Raw genomic sequence first — 16870 nt, 5'->3', positions numbered from 1 at the left:
TATATATATATAGTTTTTTTTTTCCCCATACTGTCACCAGTCAGTGTCCCTGATCACCGCCATGCCAGTTATATGATGACGCTGTACTGCACTGGTGACAATATGTAAAAAAAAAAAAAAAAATAGTGAAACTAATTTTTTTAATTTTTTCATTTTTTACGAAAAATGACAAAAAAAATACAACTTCAAAAAACTCGCCATGGCTCTTATGAAGTACGTCGGACTGTCTACTTTGCAAAAAGGGGTCATTTGGGGGATATCTGTCCTGTCATTTGGGGGATATCTGTACCGTCCTGACATTTGGGGGGATATCTGTACAGTCCTGACATTTGGGGGATATCTGTACAGTCCTGACATTTGGGGGATATCTGTACAGTCCTGACATTTGGGGGATATCTGTACAGTCCTGACATTTGGGGGATATCTGTACTGTCCTGACATTTGGGGGATATCTGTACTGTTCTGACATTTGGGGGATATCTGTACAGTCCTGACATTTGGGGGATATCTGTACAGTCCTGACATTTGGGGGATATCTGTACAGTCCTGACATTTGGGGGATATCTGTACTGTTCTGACATTTGGGGGATATCTGTACAGTCCTGACATTTGGGGGGATATCTGTACTGTCCTGACATTTGGGGGATATCTGTACCGTCCTGACATTTGGGGGATATCTGTACCGTCCTGACATTTGGGGGATATCTGTACTGTCCTGACATTCTTGGACCTCAAGAAATTAGATTGGCTGTCAGTACTTCAGGATTGATCAATATTCAGATCTATACCATAGTTTGTGAACTCTATAACTTTCCTACAAACTAAATAATACATCCTAATTTGGGTTATTTCCACCAAAGACATGTAGCAGAATACATCTCGGCCTAAATTTATGAAGAACAATTATTTGCAAACTTTTATAACAGAAACAAAGAAAAACGTGCGTTTTTTTCAAAATTTTGTCTTTTTTTGTTAATTTAGCAAAAAATAAAAACCCCAGCGGTGATTAAATACCACCAAAAGAAAGCTCTAGTTGTGTGAAGAAAATGATAAAATTTTAGTTTGAATGACAATTGCGCGGTCATACAATATTGTACCCAAAGTGTGAGAGCGCTGAAACCTGAAAAATGGCCTGAGCAGGAAGGTGTAAAATTGCACGGTATTGAAGTGGTTAAATTTACATCTTCTCCCCCCCCCCCCCCAAATAATAGAGCTTTTTGCGGGCGGCACAGTGGCTAGCACATCTGCCTTGCAGTAATTGGGTCTTGGGTTCGATTCCCGACCATGGCGCCTCCTGCCTGGAGTTTGCATGTTCTCCCTGTGCTTGCGTGGGTTTCCTCCCACACTCCAAAGACATGCTGGTAGGTGAATTGTCTCCTGTCTAAATTGGCCCTAGTATGTGTATGTATGAATGTGAGTTAGGGACCTTAGATTGTACACCCCTTGTGGGTCAGGGACTGATGTGAATGTACAATATATATGTAAAGCGCTGCGTAAATTGACAGCGTTATACAAGTACCTGAAATAAATAATAAATAAAATTTGATTTTACTGTGCGTTTTTTCTTTTCTGAACTATAAAAAAAGAAAAAAAAAAAAAAACACACGATTTTTGACTTTTTGCTATTAAACGTGTCCAGTAAAATTTTTTAAAAAAAATCAAATTTCCACCAAAATATAGGTCTTTGCTATAAAAAGAAAAAATAAATAAATAAATAATCCCAATACATGTAAATTATTTGGTTTACGTGAAAGTTATAGAGTTTACAAATGGCGGTATATATAGTGGGATTTTCTTTCTTTTTTTTTTTTAACTAGTAATGACGCCGATCAGCGACTTATAGTGGGACTGCGGCGGGCATTCTGATACGGAGGGGAACTGACTTTGTGTCACTGACATCCCCAGTGACACAAATACAAGTGATCAGTGCTAATAAAAAGCATGCAAACAGTGTGCAGGAGCTGACAGGGGAGAGAACTGTATTGTTTACATACATTTCTCTCCCTCCGTCGGTAATGCTCGGCGATCACTGGGTGCCAGCGAGTAATAACCGTCCGGGACCCAGTGATTGACAGCCGAGGCCGCGAATAGCGATGCGGGTAGGGCGCGCATGCGCACCCTACCAGGAGAATAAAAAACACATATACATTATATATATATATATATACACACGTACATGTGTTTTTTATTCTCCTGGTAGGGTGCGCATGCGCACATACATATGTATATATATATATATATATATATATATGTGTTTTTTAGGAGAATAAAAAACACATATATATACATACGTATGTGCGCATGCGCACCCTACCAGGAGAATAAAAAACAAATATATATATATATATATGTATATACACACACACACACACATATATACACATACATATGTGTTTTTTATTCTCCTGGTAGGGTGCGCATGTGCACATACATATTTTTTATTCTCCTAAAAAACACACATATATATATATATATACACATACATACATATGTGCGCACCCTACCAGGAGAATAAAAAACGCGCGTGTGTGTGTGTGTGTGTGTGTGTGTGTGTGTGTGTGTGTGTGTGTGTGTGTGTGTGTGTGTGTGTGTGTGTGTGTGTGTGTGTGTGTGTGTGTGTGTGTGTGTGTGTGTGTGTGTGTGTGTGTGTGTGTGTGTTTTATTCTCCTGGTAGGGTGCGCATGCACGCCCTACCCGCGTCGCTATTCGCGGCCTCGGCTGTCAGTCACTGGGTCCCGGCCGGTTATTACTCACTGGCACCCAGTGATCGCCGAGCATTACCGACGGAGGGAGAGAAATGTATGTAAACAACACAGTTCTCTCCCCTGTATGAGTGCGCTGATCAGTGCTCTTGTAGTCCAACGAAAACTACAAGTTCGTTTGCTGTGATGGCAGATAGGACTTGTAGTACTTTCATTTACTGATCTCTGTGAATGAGCGATGCAGCTGTGCAGGCAAAGCCCCTGACAGTAGCGCCAATGTTAAATGTGACCGCATCTGCGGGGGGACAGGAATCCCTGCATGCCGTCACAGGACGGGGGCGGGAGCCGGGTGATTAGGAACATATTGCACCCTAAAAACAGGTACAACCTGTAAGATGTTCTTAAATGTCGCCTCTAAATAGTGATTTTTAAACAAGCTGAAGTACAGGTTTAGTCACACTACAATCTGCCCAGAAAAGGAATATTTCATAGAAAAAGCTTTATAAAACTCACTTTAAACCACAAAGATGATGGAATAAACATCTGTGTCAAGGTTTCATACAGGAGCCTTTCAATTTCTGGAATGTAAAACAGCAGAGCGGGTTCAGCATGTTGGATGAAGTCACGGAATATAAATTATGTACATAAACAGACGACATTCCTTCAGCTTCTCACAAACTCTCACTGCCTACTTAATAAATGTATTTAAAAAGACGTTATAGTGATTTGGAGTTATATTTAAATTTGTAATCTGACCGGCATCTATTCCAGAACTCACAAGGCTGGGGAAATTACCATGATGGAAAAATCTTGGTATGTACAGGAGAGGAGTGTGGGGGGTATGACAGCGGGCGGTATGTACAGGAGAGGAGTGTGGAGGGTATGACAGCGGGCAGTATGTACAGGAGAGGAGTGTGGGGGGTATGACAGCGGGCGGTATGTACAGGAGAGGAGTGTGGAGGGTATGACAGCGGGCAGTATGTACAGGAGAGGAGTGTGGAGGGTATGACAGCGGGCAGTATGTACAGGAGAGGAGTGTGGAGGGTATGACAGCGGGCAGTATGTACAGGAGAGGAGTGTGGAGGGTATGACAGAGGGCAGTATGTACAGGAGAGCAATGGGGAGGGTATGACAGCGGGCGGTATGTACAGGAGAGGAGCGTGGAGGGTATGACAGCGGGCAGTATGTACAGGAGAGGAGTGTGGAGGGTATGACAGCGGGCAGTATGTACAGGAGAGGAGTGTGGAGGGTATGACAGCGGGCAGTATGTACAGGAGAGGAGTGTGGAGGGTATGACAGAGGGCAGTATGTACAGGAGAGCAATGGGGAGGGTATGACAGCGGGCGGTATGTACAGGAGAGCAATGGGGAGGGTATGACAGCGGGCGGTATGTACAGGAGAGGAGTGTGGAGGGTATGACAGTGGGCGGTATGTACAGGAGAGGAGTGTGGAGGGTATGACAGTAAGCAATATGTACAGGAGAGGAATGGGGAGGGTATGACAGTAAGCAGTATGTACAGGAGAGGAGTGTGGAGGGTATGACAGTGGGCGGTATGTACAGGAGAGGAGTGTGGAGGGTATGACAGTGGGCAGTATGTACAGGAGAGGAGTGTGGAGGGTATGACAGTGGGCAGTATGTACAGGAGAGGAATGTGGAGGGTATGACAGTAAGCAATATGTACAGGAGAGGAGTGTGGAGGGTATGACAGTAAGCAGTATGTACAGGAGAGGAGTGTGGAGGGTATGACAGTAAGCAGTATGTACAGGAGAGGAGTGTGGAGGGTATGACAGAGGGCGGTATGTACAGGAGAGGAGTGTGGAGGGTATGACAGTGAGAAGTATGTACAGGAGAGGAGTGTGGAGGGTATGACAGTGAGCAGTATGTACAGGAGAGGAGTGTGGAGGGTATGACAGTAAGCAGTATGTACAGGAGAGGAGTGTGGAGGGTATGACAGTGAGCAGTATGTACAGGAGAGCAATGGGGAGGGTATGACAGAGGGCGGTATGTACAGGAGAGGAGTGTGGAGGGTATGACAGTGAGAAGTATGTACAGGAGGAGTGCAGAGGGTATGACAGCGGCCAGCAGGTACAGGAGGAGTGCAGAGGGTATGACAGCGGCCAGCAGGTACAGGAGGAGTGCAGAGGGTATGACAGCGGGCAGCAGGTACAGGAGGAGTGCAGAGGGTATGACAGCGGGCAGTATGTGTGATAGTGGAATGTGGGGGCAATGATGGTGGGCAGCATGTGCAGCAGAGAAATGTATAGGACATAACAGCAGGCAGTATATTTAGGATAGGAATGTAGAGGGAACGACAGCAGGCAGAATGTGCAGAAAAGGAGTGTGGAGGGATAAGAGCAGGCAGGAAAGGAGAGCATAGGGTATGACATCACACACAAGAACTGAGCTGCTAAACCAATGCTGGGAGGGAGGACAGGTGATCTGAGCTGCCGGGTCACTGCTAGGAAGGAAGCTGATTAATGCTCCAATTTAAATCTTTCCCTTATTTACCTGAAAAGGCATGAAGAGGAATCTGGCTAATCAGACCCAATATCTGGGAGCGGTGACAACCATTCCAATGTGGAAGGCACTTGAAAAGGAATTCTTCAGTTCCTGAAAGCCCATCCTGATTAAGACACAAAGGTTAGATTATGGTCATGGTATGCTCATGTCTTACCCAAAATGAATCAATGAACACATAAGAACTTCAGTCATGAAACACGTCTGAAAATGTAGGAAAATGGGATTTTACTTGTAAAAATCATTTTCTTGGAGCACATCACAGGACACACAGCATCCTCATAGCCATTACCATAAGGGTTATGCTGTCATTTTCAAGCAACTGGACACTGGCAAAAAAAAAAGGAAGCAGGAAGACCCCCATCTAGACAAGTCCCCCTCCGTTAGGCAAGGCTTCAGCTTTTATAGCAAGTCATAAACCACAAGACAGAGGTGCAGGATCTCTGTGCCCCCATGATGAAATCTAAGAAAAGGATTTCACAAGTTAAAAAAAATAAATAAATACATAAAATCACATTTTCTATATCGTACATTGCGAGACATAGAGGATCTTCATTAGGTGTTATGATAGGAATGTCCCAAACCCCTGAATATGAGGGGAAGGCATCACGGCAACAAGCCAACTGGTCCCAAACAAACCAAAACAGGTTGGGGTCTCACGAAAGACTGCAAAGCTCACCAACCGAAAGAAGCAACCTCAACGGCTTTAACACCTGCTTGGTCAAACGTCGCGTTAGTATGAACCAGGGGCGGACTGACAACTCATGGGGCCCCCGGGCAATAGGGGATCATGGAACCCCTGTGTCCTTTCCCAAACTCAAAAAAGTCTATGAAAAAGGTACCAAGGGCATCTCATGGGGCCCCCTACTGACCCCGGGCCCTCGGGCAGTGCCCAAGTTTCCAAATGGTCAGTCCGCCCCTGGTATGAACCGACGACAAGGTAGCAGCTTTGCAAACTTAAGCTACTGAAATCTAAATGACATATAGCCCGGGAGGCACTGGCGCTCCTAATAGAATGAGCGGTCACCAAAAATGGTGGAACTTTGCCCTTTAGACCACAAGCTGGAGAAATAAGCTGCCGAATCCAACGAGAAATGGTGCATTTGGAAGCTGCGTGACCTTTACTTTGGTCTTCAGGAAGCACAAAAAAAAAAAAAAGGATTTAGATGGAAGAATATCAGCAGTTGACTTCAGGTAACATCTGATAGCAAACTACATTCCAAGTGTGAAAAGTCTTGTCCCCAGCACCTGAGGTTTAGGACAGAAAGAGGACAATACAATGTTCTGGTTGAGATGGAATGAGGAAACTACCTAGGGCAGGGGTGGGCAACTGTGGCCCTCCAGCTGTTGGTGAACTACAAGTCCCATCATGCCTCTGCCTTTGGGAGTCATGCTTGTAACTGTCAGTTTTGCAATGCCTCATGGGCCCTTTTAGTTCTACAACAGCTGGAGGGCCACAGTTGCCCACCCCTGACCTAGGGTAATAAGGACAGCTGAGGTCATGAAACCACCTTGTCAAGATGGGAGCACCAGGAACAACTTCTTATAAAATAATAAAAGCGAACAGCCAATTCCAAAAAACTCTGCAAGCCAAAGTAATGGCAACCAGAAAATAACAGTCAGGACTATGGAATATCCTGGATGGGTTTACCACCGCTGGAAGAGCTCCTCCATTATGAGCCACCACAAGCCCACTCCTTGAGAGACAGTTGACAGCTGAGAAAATCTGCCTGCCAGTTTTCCATGCCTGGAATATAGACAGCGCAGAAACATGGAGTTCTTTCCAAAACAAGATGAGATCCACTTCTTCCTGGGCCACCCAACTTCTGGTGCCTTCTTCACGGTTTATGTATGCCTCTGATATGGCACTGTCTGACCGAACCCTCACAGGAAGGCCCTTTAGCTGCACTGACCAACATAGTAAGGAAAGGCGAATCGCCTTCAATTCCAAGATGTTGGTGGACAAGAACCTCTCCTATGGTGACCAAGTTCCCTGGACCGACTGATTGTCCAGAACTCCACCCAAGTCCACCAGGCTGGCATTCATCCTCAGGACCATCCAAGATAGAAGAAATTATTTTTCCCATTTGCAGCACCTGTGAGGAGATCCACCAATCCAAAGACCTCGTGCTGGAGAGTAATAGCACTTCTGTCCCATACCACCAAGACATTCCATTGGAGGGGTCTAGAATGAAATTGGGCAAAGGGTACTGCCTCAATGAACTCCCATGCAAAGTTGAATCAAGAGATTTGTCAGCATCCTAAGCAAGTCCACCCAAGTCCTCAGCACAAGACATTTGTTCAGAGGGAGGATCACTCTTGCCTGGACGGTATCTAGGATCAGGCCCAGATATTCTAACCTCAGGGCTGAGCTTGGTAGACATTTGTAAATTCAGAACCCAACCTAACCTCTACCTGAAGTTCACTAAAGGGTATGTTACCATGGATATCCCCAGCTATACAGTCCAGACACATCACACCTCTATCCACCGTCAAACTTGTGACAAGCCAGGATAGTGCCTTGCTGTGATTATTGACAGTCCATCATACAACACGTACCTGTCCACTATACATGTACTTGACATCCCACACGAGAAAAAAAAAAAAAAAAAATTCCTTGTATATGCATAAACATCAATGCTAGGTTCAAGTCCATAATTAACACACATTTGTATAACATCTGTTACAATTTATGTCATCTTCTATATTGATTGTTTGGACTGTGTAAATGCAGTATATGCACACTCACCGGCCATTTTATTAGGTCTACCTGTTCAATTGCTTGGTAACACAAATTGCTAATCAGCCAATCACATGGCAGAAACTCAACGCATTTAGGCATCTAGACCTGGTAAAGACGACTTGCTGAAGTTCAAACCAAGCATCAGAATGGGGAAGAAAAGGGATTTAAGTGACTTTGACTCCAACAACTACAGTCAGGTCCATAAATATTGTGACACTGTACTACTTGTGGGGTGGGTGAAGAAGATTTTTTTTTTTTCTTTACACCGATTGCTTTTACACCCATAAAGGCTGTAAAAGCAATAATTTCTCCTTCTCTCTGGCTGTATTCTTGCAGCCATTGAGAATGTTGTGCGAGCTGTGATTGGTCACAGCTTGTCACATGGTACAAGACTGTTGTGAATAGCCCTGTACCATGCGACCTCTGTGATCATTCACAGATTCCACACGTAGTAAGCAATGATGTCAGAAGTGACATCTTGCTTACTACTCTTCATGTGATCACTGATTGGCCAATCAGTGATCACATGATCGGGACCTCACACAGAGGTCCCGTACGATGATCGGTGTTCCACTGTGTCCCAGCGGGCACCGGATCGCGGTGCTGCGCACTCCCAGGGAGTGCGCACAAGTGAGGAGGCCAGAAATGTGGTGCGCTTGTCGTTTCCTATGAGGCGAGTTAAGATCACCAACATGGTTATTTTCCTTCTGTAAACTACTAATCCCCCCACTCTGAAAAGCGTTAATACTCCTGCGCTTGGGAAGTGGGCCCGAAAAAAATGTCAGTAGGCTGCAATCATATCCTGGCTCTCTCGCCTTGCTGCCCTCACAAAACTGGGAGAAGTCTATAGTAGAGATACTGCAATGAAAAGAAAAAAAAAAAACAAAAAACAGGACGACGCACTGTACTAGTGTATTATCCATAAAATATGGCTCTTTCGTACTACTTGTGACACTTTTCTTTGTATTATTTTTCATTTCTTTTTAGTTTTTGTTTTTTTTTTTAAAAGGGTAATGCACTAGGCCAGAGTGTCCTCTGTTTTGTTTGTTTTTGCAGAATCCCCTAGCTCCCCATGAAATGGAAATGAACACAAAAAAAACAAAAAAAAAAAACACAGGCGTTTCTAATGTCAAACTGTAGTGAAGAACAAAAACAGAGCTCTGATGAAGAAGGGACACCCAACCCCCCCCCCCCCCCCTAGAAACGCATCAGCGTCATTCTGAGAATTTCCCCTTCGGATGGGATTCGCATGCATTTCCTTATCGTAGGATGCGCTTTTGGATTTCATATGCCTGTTTTATTACTACTCTTGTGAGTAGATCTCCTAAATCAATAAATTTACTGTTTACGGAGGTCATGCGCAAGGTTTTTGTTCTTCACTACAGTTTGTATCAAGCTTCCCCAGCTTTGTGTTGGAGCTGCACAGCCTTTCATCGGTTTGGGACGAACTTCCATACATCTTTATACTTTTTATACTACTGATCCATCGGCCCTCCACTGGTCAGGGTCCCTGAGTGCAGGAGGTGTTGTAACTGTTTATTTTTAACCTCTTCACGCTGGCCGTACGCAAATGTGCATCCTCCCGGCGTCTGGGCCTAGACGCCGGGTGGCCGCACATTTGCGTTCTATTAAAAAAAAGACATATGTGCTGAGAACAGGCGCCCTGCGCGCTCCCAGCACACACGTCCGATACTCACGGAAAGGTCCTGATCTCCTCTTTCGATCGGGACCTTTCCCGTTCATGTGACCGCCGTGACACGCCGTCACATGACCCTGAACTTTGCCCCGCCCCTCAGCTTCTGAAACCCTTAACCACTTCCAGTCCAGACACTTTCACCTCCTTCCCCCCCAGGCCAATTTTCAGCGCTATCACACTTTGAATGACAATTGCGCGGTCATGCAATACTGTACCCATATGAATTTTTTACCATTGTTTTGAGACAGATAAAGCTTTATTTTGGTGGTATTTATTCACCGCTGGGATTTTTATTTTTTTTTGCTATGTAAATGAAAATGTCCAAAATTTTTTAAAAAAAGTGTTTCTTATAAAATTTTGCAAATAAATAATCTTTCATCATAAATCTTGACCAAAATTTATTCCGTTATATTTTTAGTAAAAAAAATAAAAAATAAAATAATAAGCCAAATTAGTTTATAACCAAAAATTATAATTTTTTAACATTTTTTTTACATTTTTATTTTTTTATATTCTTTATGTTTTTTTTTTTTTTTACATACTGTCACCCTAGCAGTACAGTGTCACCATGGTGACACTGTACTACTTGTGGGGGGTGATGAAGATTTTTTTTTTTTTTTACAGTGATTGCTTTTACACCCATATAGGATGTAAAAGCAATCATTTCTCTTTCTCTCTGTCTGCATTCTTGTAGCCATTGAGAAATACTATGTGAGCTGTGATTGGTCACACCTTGTCACATGGTACCAGGCTGTTGTGAATAGCCTTGTACCATGTGACCTCTGTGATCATTCACAGATTTCACACATAGTAAGCAATGATGTCACAAGTCTGGAGGACACAGCGGGCACCGGATCGCGGTGCTGTGCGCTCCCAAGGAGCGCGCACAGCTAGAAATGGCGGGTGCCGTTTATGAACAACAACCCGCCCCTGGAGTGCCACCGCCCTGCCGTTTATAAACAGCAGGCGGACGGCAAGAGGTTAAAGGGCCGGGAGGCGCCAGCATGAAGGGGTTAATGTCAAGCCTGGGTGACAACCATGGCTCCCTTCATAGATACAGTAGCAGAATAAGTGTTGTCACCCTAGGACAGGAAACGTGTTACTGGCAGGATCACCAAATGAAACAAAAAGCCAGAAAACAAAGAAACTCATGCAGCCATCTCATCTAAGAACTGGTAAGCCGCAAAAAATTAAATTTTTTTTTAAAATTTAGATACACTTTACCATTCATTGAATATACAAGGAAAGAAAACACCGCATACCTGGAGAAATTCTTGAGCAGTCACAACAGTATCCAGAAAGGAAGCTACATCTTCTTTAGACTGTTTTTTTCCATTGTACCAGGCGCATTCTGGATTAAGAATTTAAAAAAAAAAAAAACATTACAACACAAAAAAAACAAAAAAAAACATTGAGCGCGATAAAATGTTTGGACTGAAAATGAATCCTAAAACTAGTACACAGGAAACATACCCAACAATTACCCGTCCAGATAGTTCTTTCTTGACCGGTCTACTAAATCACAGTCAAAACCCTAAATTCTCTCCCCACACTACAACTTTCCATTTATTCGGTTTAGTTCTCAAACTCCACCACTAGGGGCACCATAATTTCGAGATATTTTTCAGACGATTAAAAAACAAAACAAAAAAAAAAACACCATACCACCTGCTCCATTCCATCTCCCTCAATGTGGTATAAGCCCGGGTTCACACTGCTGCGGTGCGGAATGTGCAGAGTTTTCTGTGCGAATTCCGCTCCGCATCAGAATTGTGCCCCGTTCATGCGAACTGCTGCGGGTGTCTATGTTTAGTTAACAACACCCCGAAAGCGGTCCGCAAAAAACGCGGTGCGATGTGCAGAATCGGATCGCATAGGTGTGAATGCCCATGCGATCCAATTCTAGTGCGGACCCAAAAAAAAAGGGTCCTGCACCTTTTTGGTTCGGGTGCGGTGCGAATAGAGCCATATAAAATGTACGGCTTCGATCGCCCCGCACACAAATTTCATGTGATCATAACACTGCCACTAATGACATCACCGACCTTTTCTCTAAATATCACCCAAACCGTACTCTCCGCTCCTCGCAAGACCTCCTACTCTCTAGTTCCCTGGTCTCCTCCTCCCATGCTCGTCTCCAGGATTTCTCAAGGGCTTCACCCATCCTCTGGAACTCCCTACCCCAAGCTATCAGGCTATCTTCTACTCTGCTCACTTTTAGGCGCACTCTTCAGGGAAGCCTACCCCGACCCCAGCTAATATTGGAATCCCCTACTCCTCCTACCACTCCATCCCCCACAGCTAATTACCTCTTGTACCACTATCTCCTCCCTCCTAGATTGTAAGCTCCAAGGATCAGGGCCCTCTAATCCCTCTTGTATTGAACTGTATTGTTACTGTATTGTCTCCCTCCATAATGTAAAGCGCTGAGCAAACTGTCGGCACTATAGAAGTCCTGTATAATAATAATGTGATTTGCACAGGATTGTGGTGCGGTTCCTGTGCGAATCACATGCGATATACCGCATGTATGTGAACCCAGGCTTACTCCTTCATATTATTTATATACTTAAAGCCGAGTTCCACTCAGCCTGTCAAAAAATAAAAAAAAAAGTCAGCAGCTACAAAAACTGTAGCTGACTTTTAAAAAACAGCCACTTACCTGTCCTACGATCCCGCGGTGTGTCCCCCGCAGCTCGTTTCACCAGCCGTCCTGCATTCCAGGTGGCCGGCATCTTCAGTGTGGGTACCCAGCTTGCGGCTTCACAGCCGGGTACCCACTGCGCATGCACGCGTAGCGCTGCGCTTCATGAATGGTCCTGTTGTCTTCTGGGACCTGTCACGTGTCCCAAAAGACTACAGGGAGGGAAGACACCTTCCGCTTCCGATCGCCTAAGCGATTGGACTGGAAGTGGGTACCTGTCAAATTCGGGTACCAGCTCCCCAAAAGGTGCCAATCCGTAATGGGAATCGGGGGAGCAGTCCTTAACCCTTTCCTGCCAGCGCCTCCTGGCCCTTTAAGAGTTTCAGACGCTGGGAGGCGGGCCGTGGTTTAGGGATCATGTGAACGCCGTGACGACACGTCACGGCGGTCACATGATCGGGAAAAGTCCCGATCGAAAGAGCAGACCGGGACCTTTCCATGAGTACCGGACATGTGTGCTGGGAGCGCACAGGGTGCGCGCTCTCAGCACATATGTTTAATCTTAAATTAATGCAAATGTGCGGCTGCTCGGCGTCTAGGCCCAGACGCCGGGAGGCCACACATTTGTGTGCAGCCGGTGTACAGGGGTTAAAGCGGAAATTCCCCTTTTGGGTGGAGCTCCGCTTTAATCCTCCACCCAATCTCTCATTGTTGGGGGGGTTCCATGCCTGCCAAAATTTGGGGCTTAAGCCTTTTGCAGCACTAATTAAAATGGTATAATAGACTATTTTTATATTGTTTTACTGATATCTCTGTCCTATAAAACAGGCATACCCACGGATCTTTTTGAATAGTTATCCCAAAATCTCCTGTATACCGTATTTTCCGGCGTATAAGACGACTTTTCAACCCATGAAAATCTTCTGAAAAGTCATACGCCGGTATACGGCGAGCCGGTGTCAGGGCAGCACTTTCGAGGGGCGGCGCGGCGCCGCCCCCCTTCCTCCTCCAACGGACACTAAGTACAGGGGTGGGCAGAGGGGCTGCTGTACCTTACCTGGCTCCGGTCCCACGACGATCCGGTCCACGAAGCGCGGCTGCTCCTTCTTTCAGTTCGGCCGCTCGATGGTCGCGCGGCCGCTTGGCTCCGCCTCCTCAGCGGTGATTGGGCGCCAGCACTGGAAAGGCACACAGGCGACCAATCACCGGCGAGGAGGCGGAGCCGAGCGGCCCCGCGAAAATCGAGCGGCCGGACTGAAAGAAGGAGCAGCCGCTCCTCTCCCCCACTGACACCAACGATGGGGCACTATTCCTCCTCCCCACTGACACCAACAATGGGGCACTATTCCTCCTCCCCACTGACACCAACGATGGGGCACTATTCCTCCACCACTGACACCAACGATGGGGCACTATTCCTCCACCACTGACACCAACGATGGGGCACTATTCCTCCCACTGATACCAATGATGGGGCACTATTCCTCCCACTGATACCAATGATGGGACACTATTCCTCCTCCCCACTGACACCAACGATGGGGATCTATTCCTCCTCCCCACTGACACCAATGATGGGGCACTATTCCTCCCACTGACACCAATGATGAGGCACTATTCCTCCCACTGACACCAATGATGGGGCACTATTCCTCCACTGACACCAATGATGGGGCACTATTCCTCCCACTGACACTAATGATGGGACACTATTCCTCTCACTGACACCAATGACGGAGAACTATTCCTCCCACTGACACCAATGATGGGGCACTATTCCTCCCACTGACACCAATGATGGGGCATTATTCCTCCCACTGACACCAATGATGGGGCACTATTCCTCCCACTGACACCAATGATGGGGCACTATTCCTCCCACTGACACCAATGATGGGGCACTATTCCTCCCACTGACACCAATGATGGGGCACTATTCCTCCCACTGACACCAATGATGGGGCACTATTCCTCCCACTGATATCAATGATGGGGCACTATTCCTCCCACTGACACCAATGATGGGGCACTATTCCTCCCACTGATACCAATGATGGGGCACTATTCCTCTCACTGACACCAATGACGGAGAACTATTCCTCCCACTGACACCAATGATGGGGCACTATTCCTCCCACTGACACCAATGATGGGGCATTATTCCTCCCACTGACACCAATGATGGGGCACTATTCCTCCCACTGATACCAAAGACAGGGCACTATTCCTCCCACTGACACCAATGATGGGGCACTATTCCTCCCACTGACACCAATGATGGGGCATTATTCCTCCCACTGACACCAATGATGGGGCACTATTCCTCCCACTGATACCAAAGACAGGGCACTATTCCTCCCACTGACACCAATGATGGGGCACTATTCCTCCCACTGACACCAATGATGGGGCACTATTCCTCCCACTGACACCAATGATGGGGCACTATTCCTCCCACTGACACCAATGATGGGGCACTATTCCTCCCACTGATACCAATGATGGGGCACTATTCCTCCCACTGACACCAATGACGGAGAACTATTCCTCCCACTGACACCAATGATGGGGTGCTATTCCTCCCACTGACACTAATGTTGGGGCACCATCATTGGTGTCAGTGGGAGGAATAGCACCCCATCATTGGAATACCATACTGAAATACCATACCATATTGAAATCAAATCTGATGTTTTTTCATTTTTATTTGGTGTGCGTTGGAAGAGGGGTAGTCTTATACGGCGAGTATAGCTCAAACCCTATATTTTAACAGGAAAAGTAGGGGGTCGTCTTATACGCCGGCAAATACGGTATATTGAATTACCTCTTGCCAATACAGGGATGTCCAATTCCTATCACCCGACATTTAGTTCTGGGCGCTGGGCAAGTAGGTTTTTTTTTTTGCCCTTAGCCCTGGTGCGGGCAAGCAGCAGGGCTCACCAGTCAGGTGGAAGCAATCGGGCAGCAGCGATGCTGCCCGATTGCTTCCACACAGCCCACAGGGTTAGCATCTTCCCCACGATATGTCCCGGGCTCCGCTTGCCCATCTGCGGGCCCGAGACTGGTTCGGGGGGTGCCGCGGGATGTGGTATAGGGGAGGGAGGAGGAGAGTGGACACATCCGCACCCCTTCCTTTCTGATCCAGATGTAATGTGACGTCACTTCTGGGTCCCTGTTCAGATTCCCGTGCACTACACTGATGACCTATAAGGGGCTTTAAAAGTGTTGCCTATAGAAAATCTAGGGTACTAAAGTATGTTGCCGTTTCGCGAGTGCGTGCAAATTTAAGGTTTGACACGTTGGATATCCATTTACTTGATGCAACCTCATCTTTTATATTTTACAAAAAAATTTAATACTTTATTGCTTTTTGTGCTTCAGAATTGCGCCCCGTACATGCGAACTGCTGCGAGTGTGTATGTTTAGCTAACAACACCCCGAAAGCGGTCCGCAAAACGCGGTGCGATGTGCAGAATCATATCACAGAGGTGTGAATGCCTATGCAATCAGATTCTAGAAAATGGTCCTGCACCTTTTTGGTGCGGTGTGAATAGAGCAGTATAAAATGTGCCCTAAAATTAACAGAAGTGTATTTTTTACTGACATTTTGCGTTTCCTAGACCTTTGTGATCATATCATGCGACATAAAAAAATTGGACCTACCGCTATTTTATTCTCTAGGGTCTCCGATTTCAGAAAATATACAATGTTTTGGGGGGTTTTGTGTCATCTTCAGGCCTAAAATAATTTTTTAAAACGTGTACAAATAAACGCAAGAGACCACGCGAGCAGCGAAAGGGATAAGCCGGACACTCCCCTTTCCTGACGAGCAGCCAATTGGTGCTCATTACACTGCAAGGTCTCTCTCCTCCCTGCTAGTCCCCGATGCAGTGCTGGAGAGAGGAGGGGGAGGGGAGGGGGAGATAAACAACGCAATGTTAAAAATATTAAACATTTAAGTCGCCATAAAGCCCCAGACATTCCTTAACCACTTCCAGTCCGGACGCTTTCCCCCCCCACTTCCAGTCCGGACGCTTTCCCCCCCACTTCCAGTCCGGACGCTTTCACCCCCACTTCCAGTCCGGACGCTTTCACCCCCACTTCCAGTCCGGACGCTTTCACCCCCACTTCCAGTCCGGACGCTTTCACCCCCACTTCCAGTCCGGACGCCTTCACCCCCACTTCCAGTCCGGACGCCTTCCCCCCCTTCCAGTCCGGACGCCTTCCCCCCCCTTCCAGTCCGGACGCCTTCACCCCCTTCCAGTCCGGACGCCTTCACCCCCTTCCAGTCCGGACGCCTTCACCCCCTTCCAGTCCGGACGCCTTCCCCCCCTTCCAGTCCGGACGCCTTCACCCCCTTCCAGTCCGGACGCCTTCACCCCCTTCCAGTCCGGACACTTTCACCCCCTTCCAGTCCGGACACTTTCACCCCCTTCCAGTCCGGACACTTTCACCCCCTTCCAGTCCGGACACTTTCACCCCCTTCCAGTCCGGACACTTTCACCCCCTTCCAGTCCGGACACTTTCACCCCCTTCCAGTCGACACTTTCACCCCCTTCCTGTCCAG

At 46.6% G+C, this 16870-nt stretch overlaps 1 protein-coding gene across 1 annotated transcript in view; it reads right to left on the bottom strand.

The window, feature by feature from the left end:
* The window catches only part of LOC149428699 (centromere protein I-like), a gene marked incomplete at its 3' end in the record, with an annotated part of 56580 nt that overhangs the window by 15923 nt on the left and 23787 nt on the right, over positions 1 to 16870 (bottom strand). Inside the window, exons 8-10 of the mRNA XM_089667100.1 lie at positions 10922 to 11010; positions 5212 to 5326; positions 3216 to 3280 (exon numbers count right to left, since the gene is read on the bottom strand). Coding sequence (XP_089523226.1) covers positions 3216 to 3280; positions 5212 to 5326; positions 10922 to 11010 — 269 coding nt within the window. The remainder of the gene's footprint in view (positions 1 to 3215; positions 3281 to 5211; positions 5327 to 10921; positions 11011 to 16870) is intronic.

Source organism: Staurois parvus, unplaced genomic scaffold (assembly GCF_062004578.1).
Source record: "Staurois parvus isolate SC_StPar_1 unplaced genomic scaffold, SC_StPar_1.0 ptg003024l, whole genome shotgun sequence".
Taxonomy (NCBI): Eukaryota; Metazoa; Chordata; class Amphibia; order Anura; family Ranidae; genus Staurois; species Staurois parvus.
The sequence above is the reverse complement of the archived record's forward strand: the minus strand, read 5'-3'. Positions and strand labels throughout refer to the sequence as shown.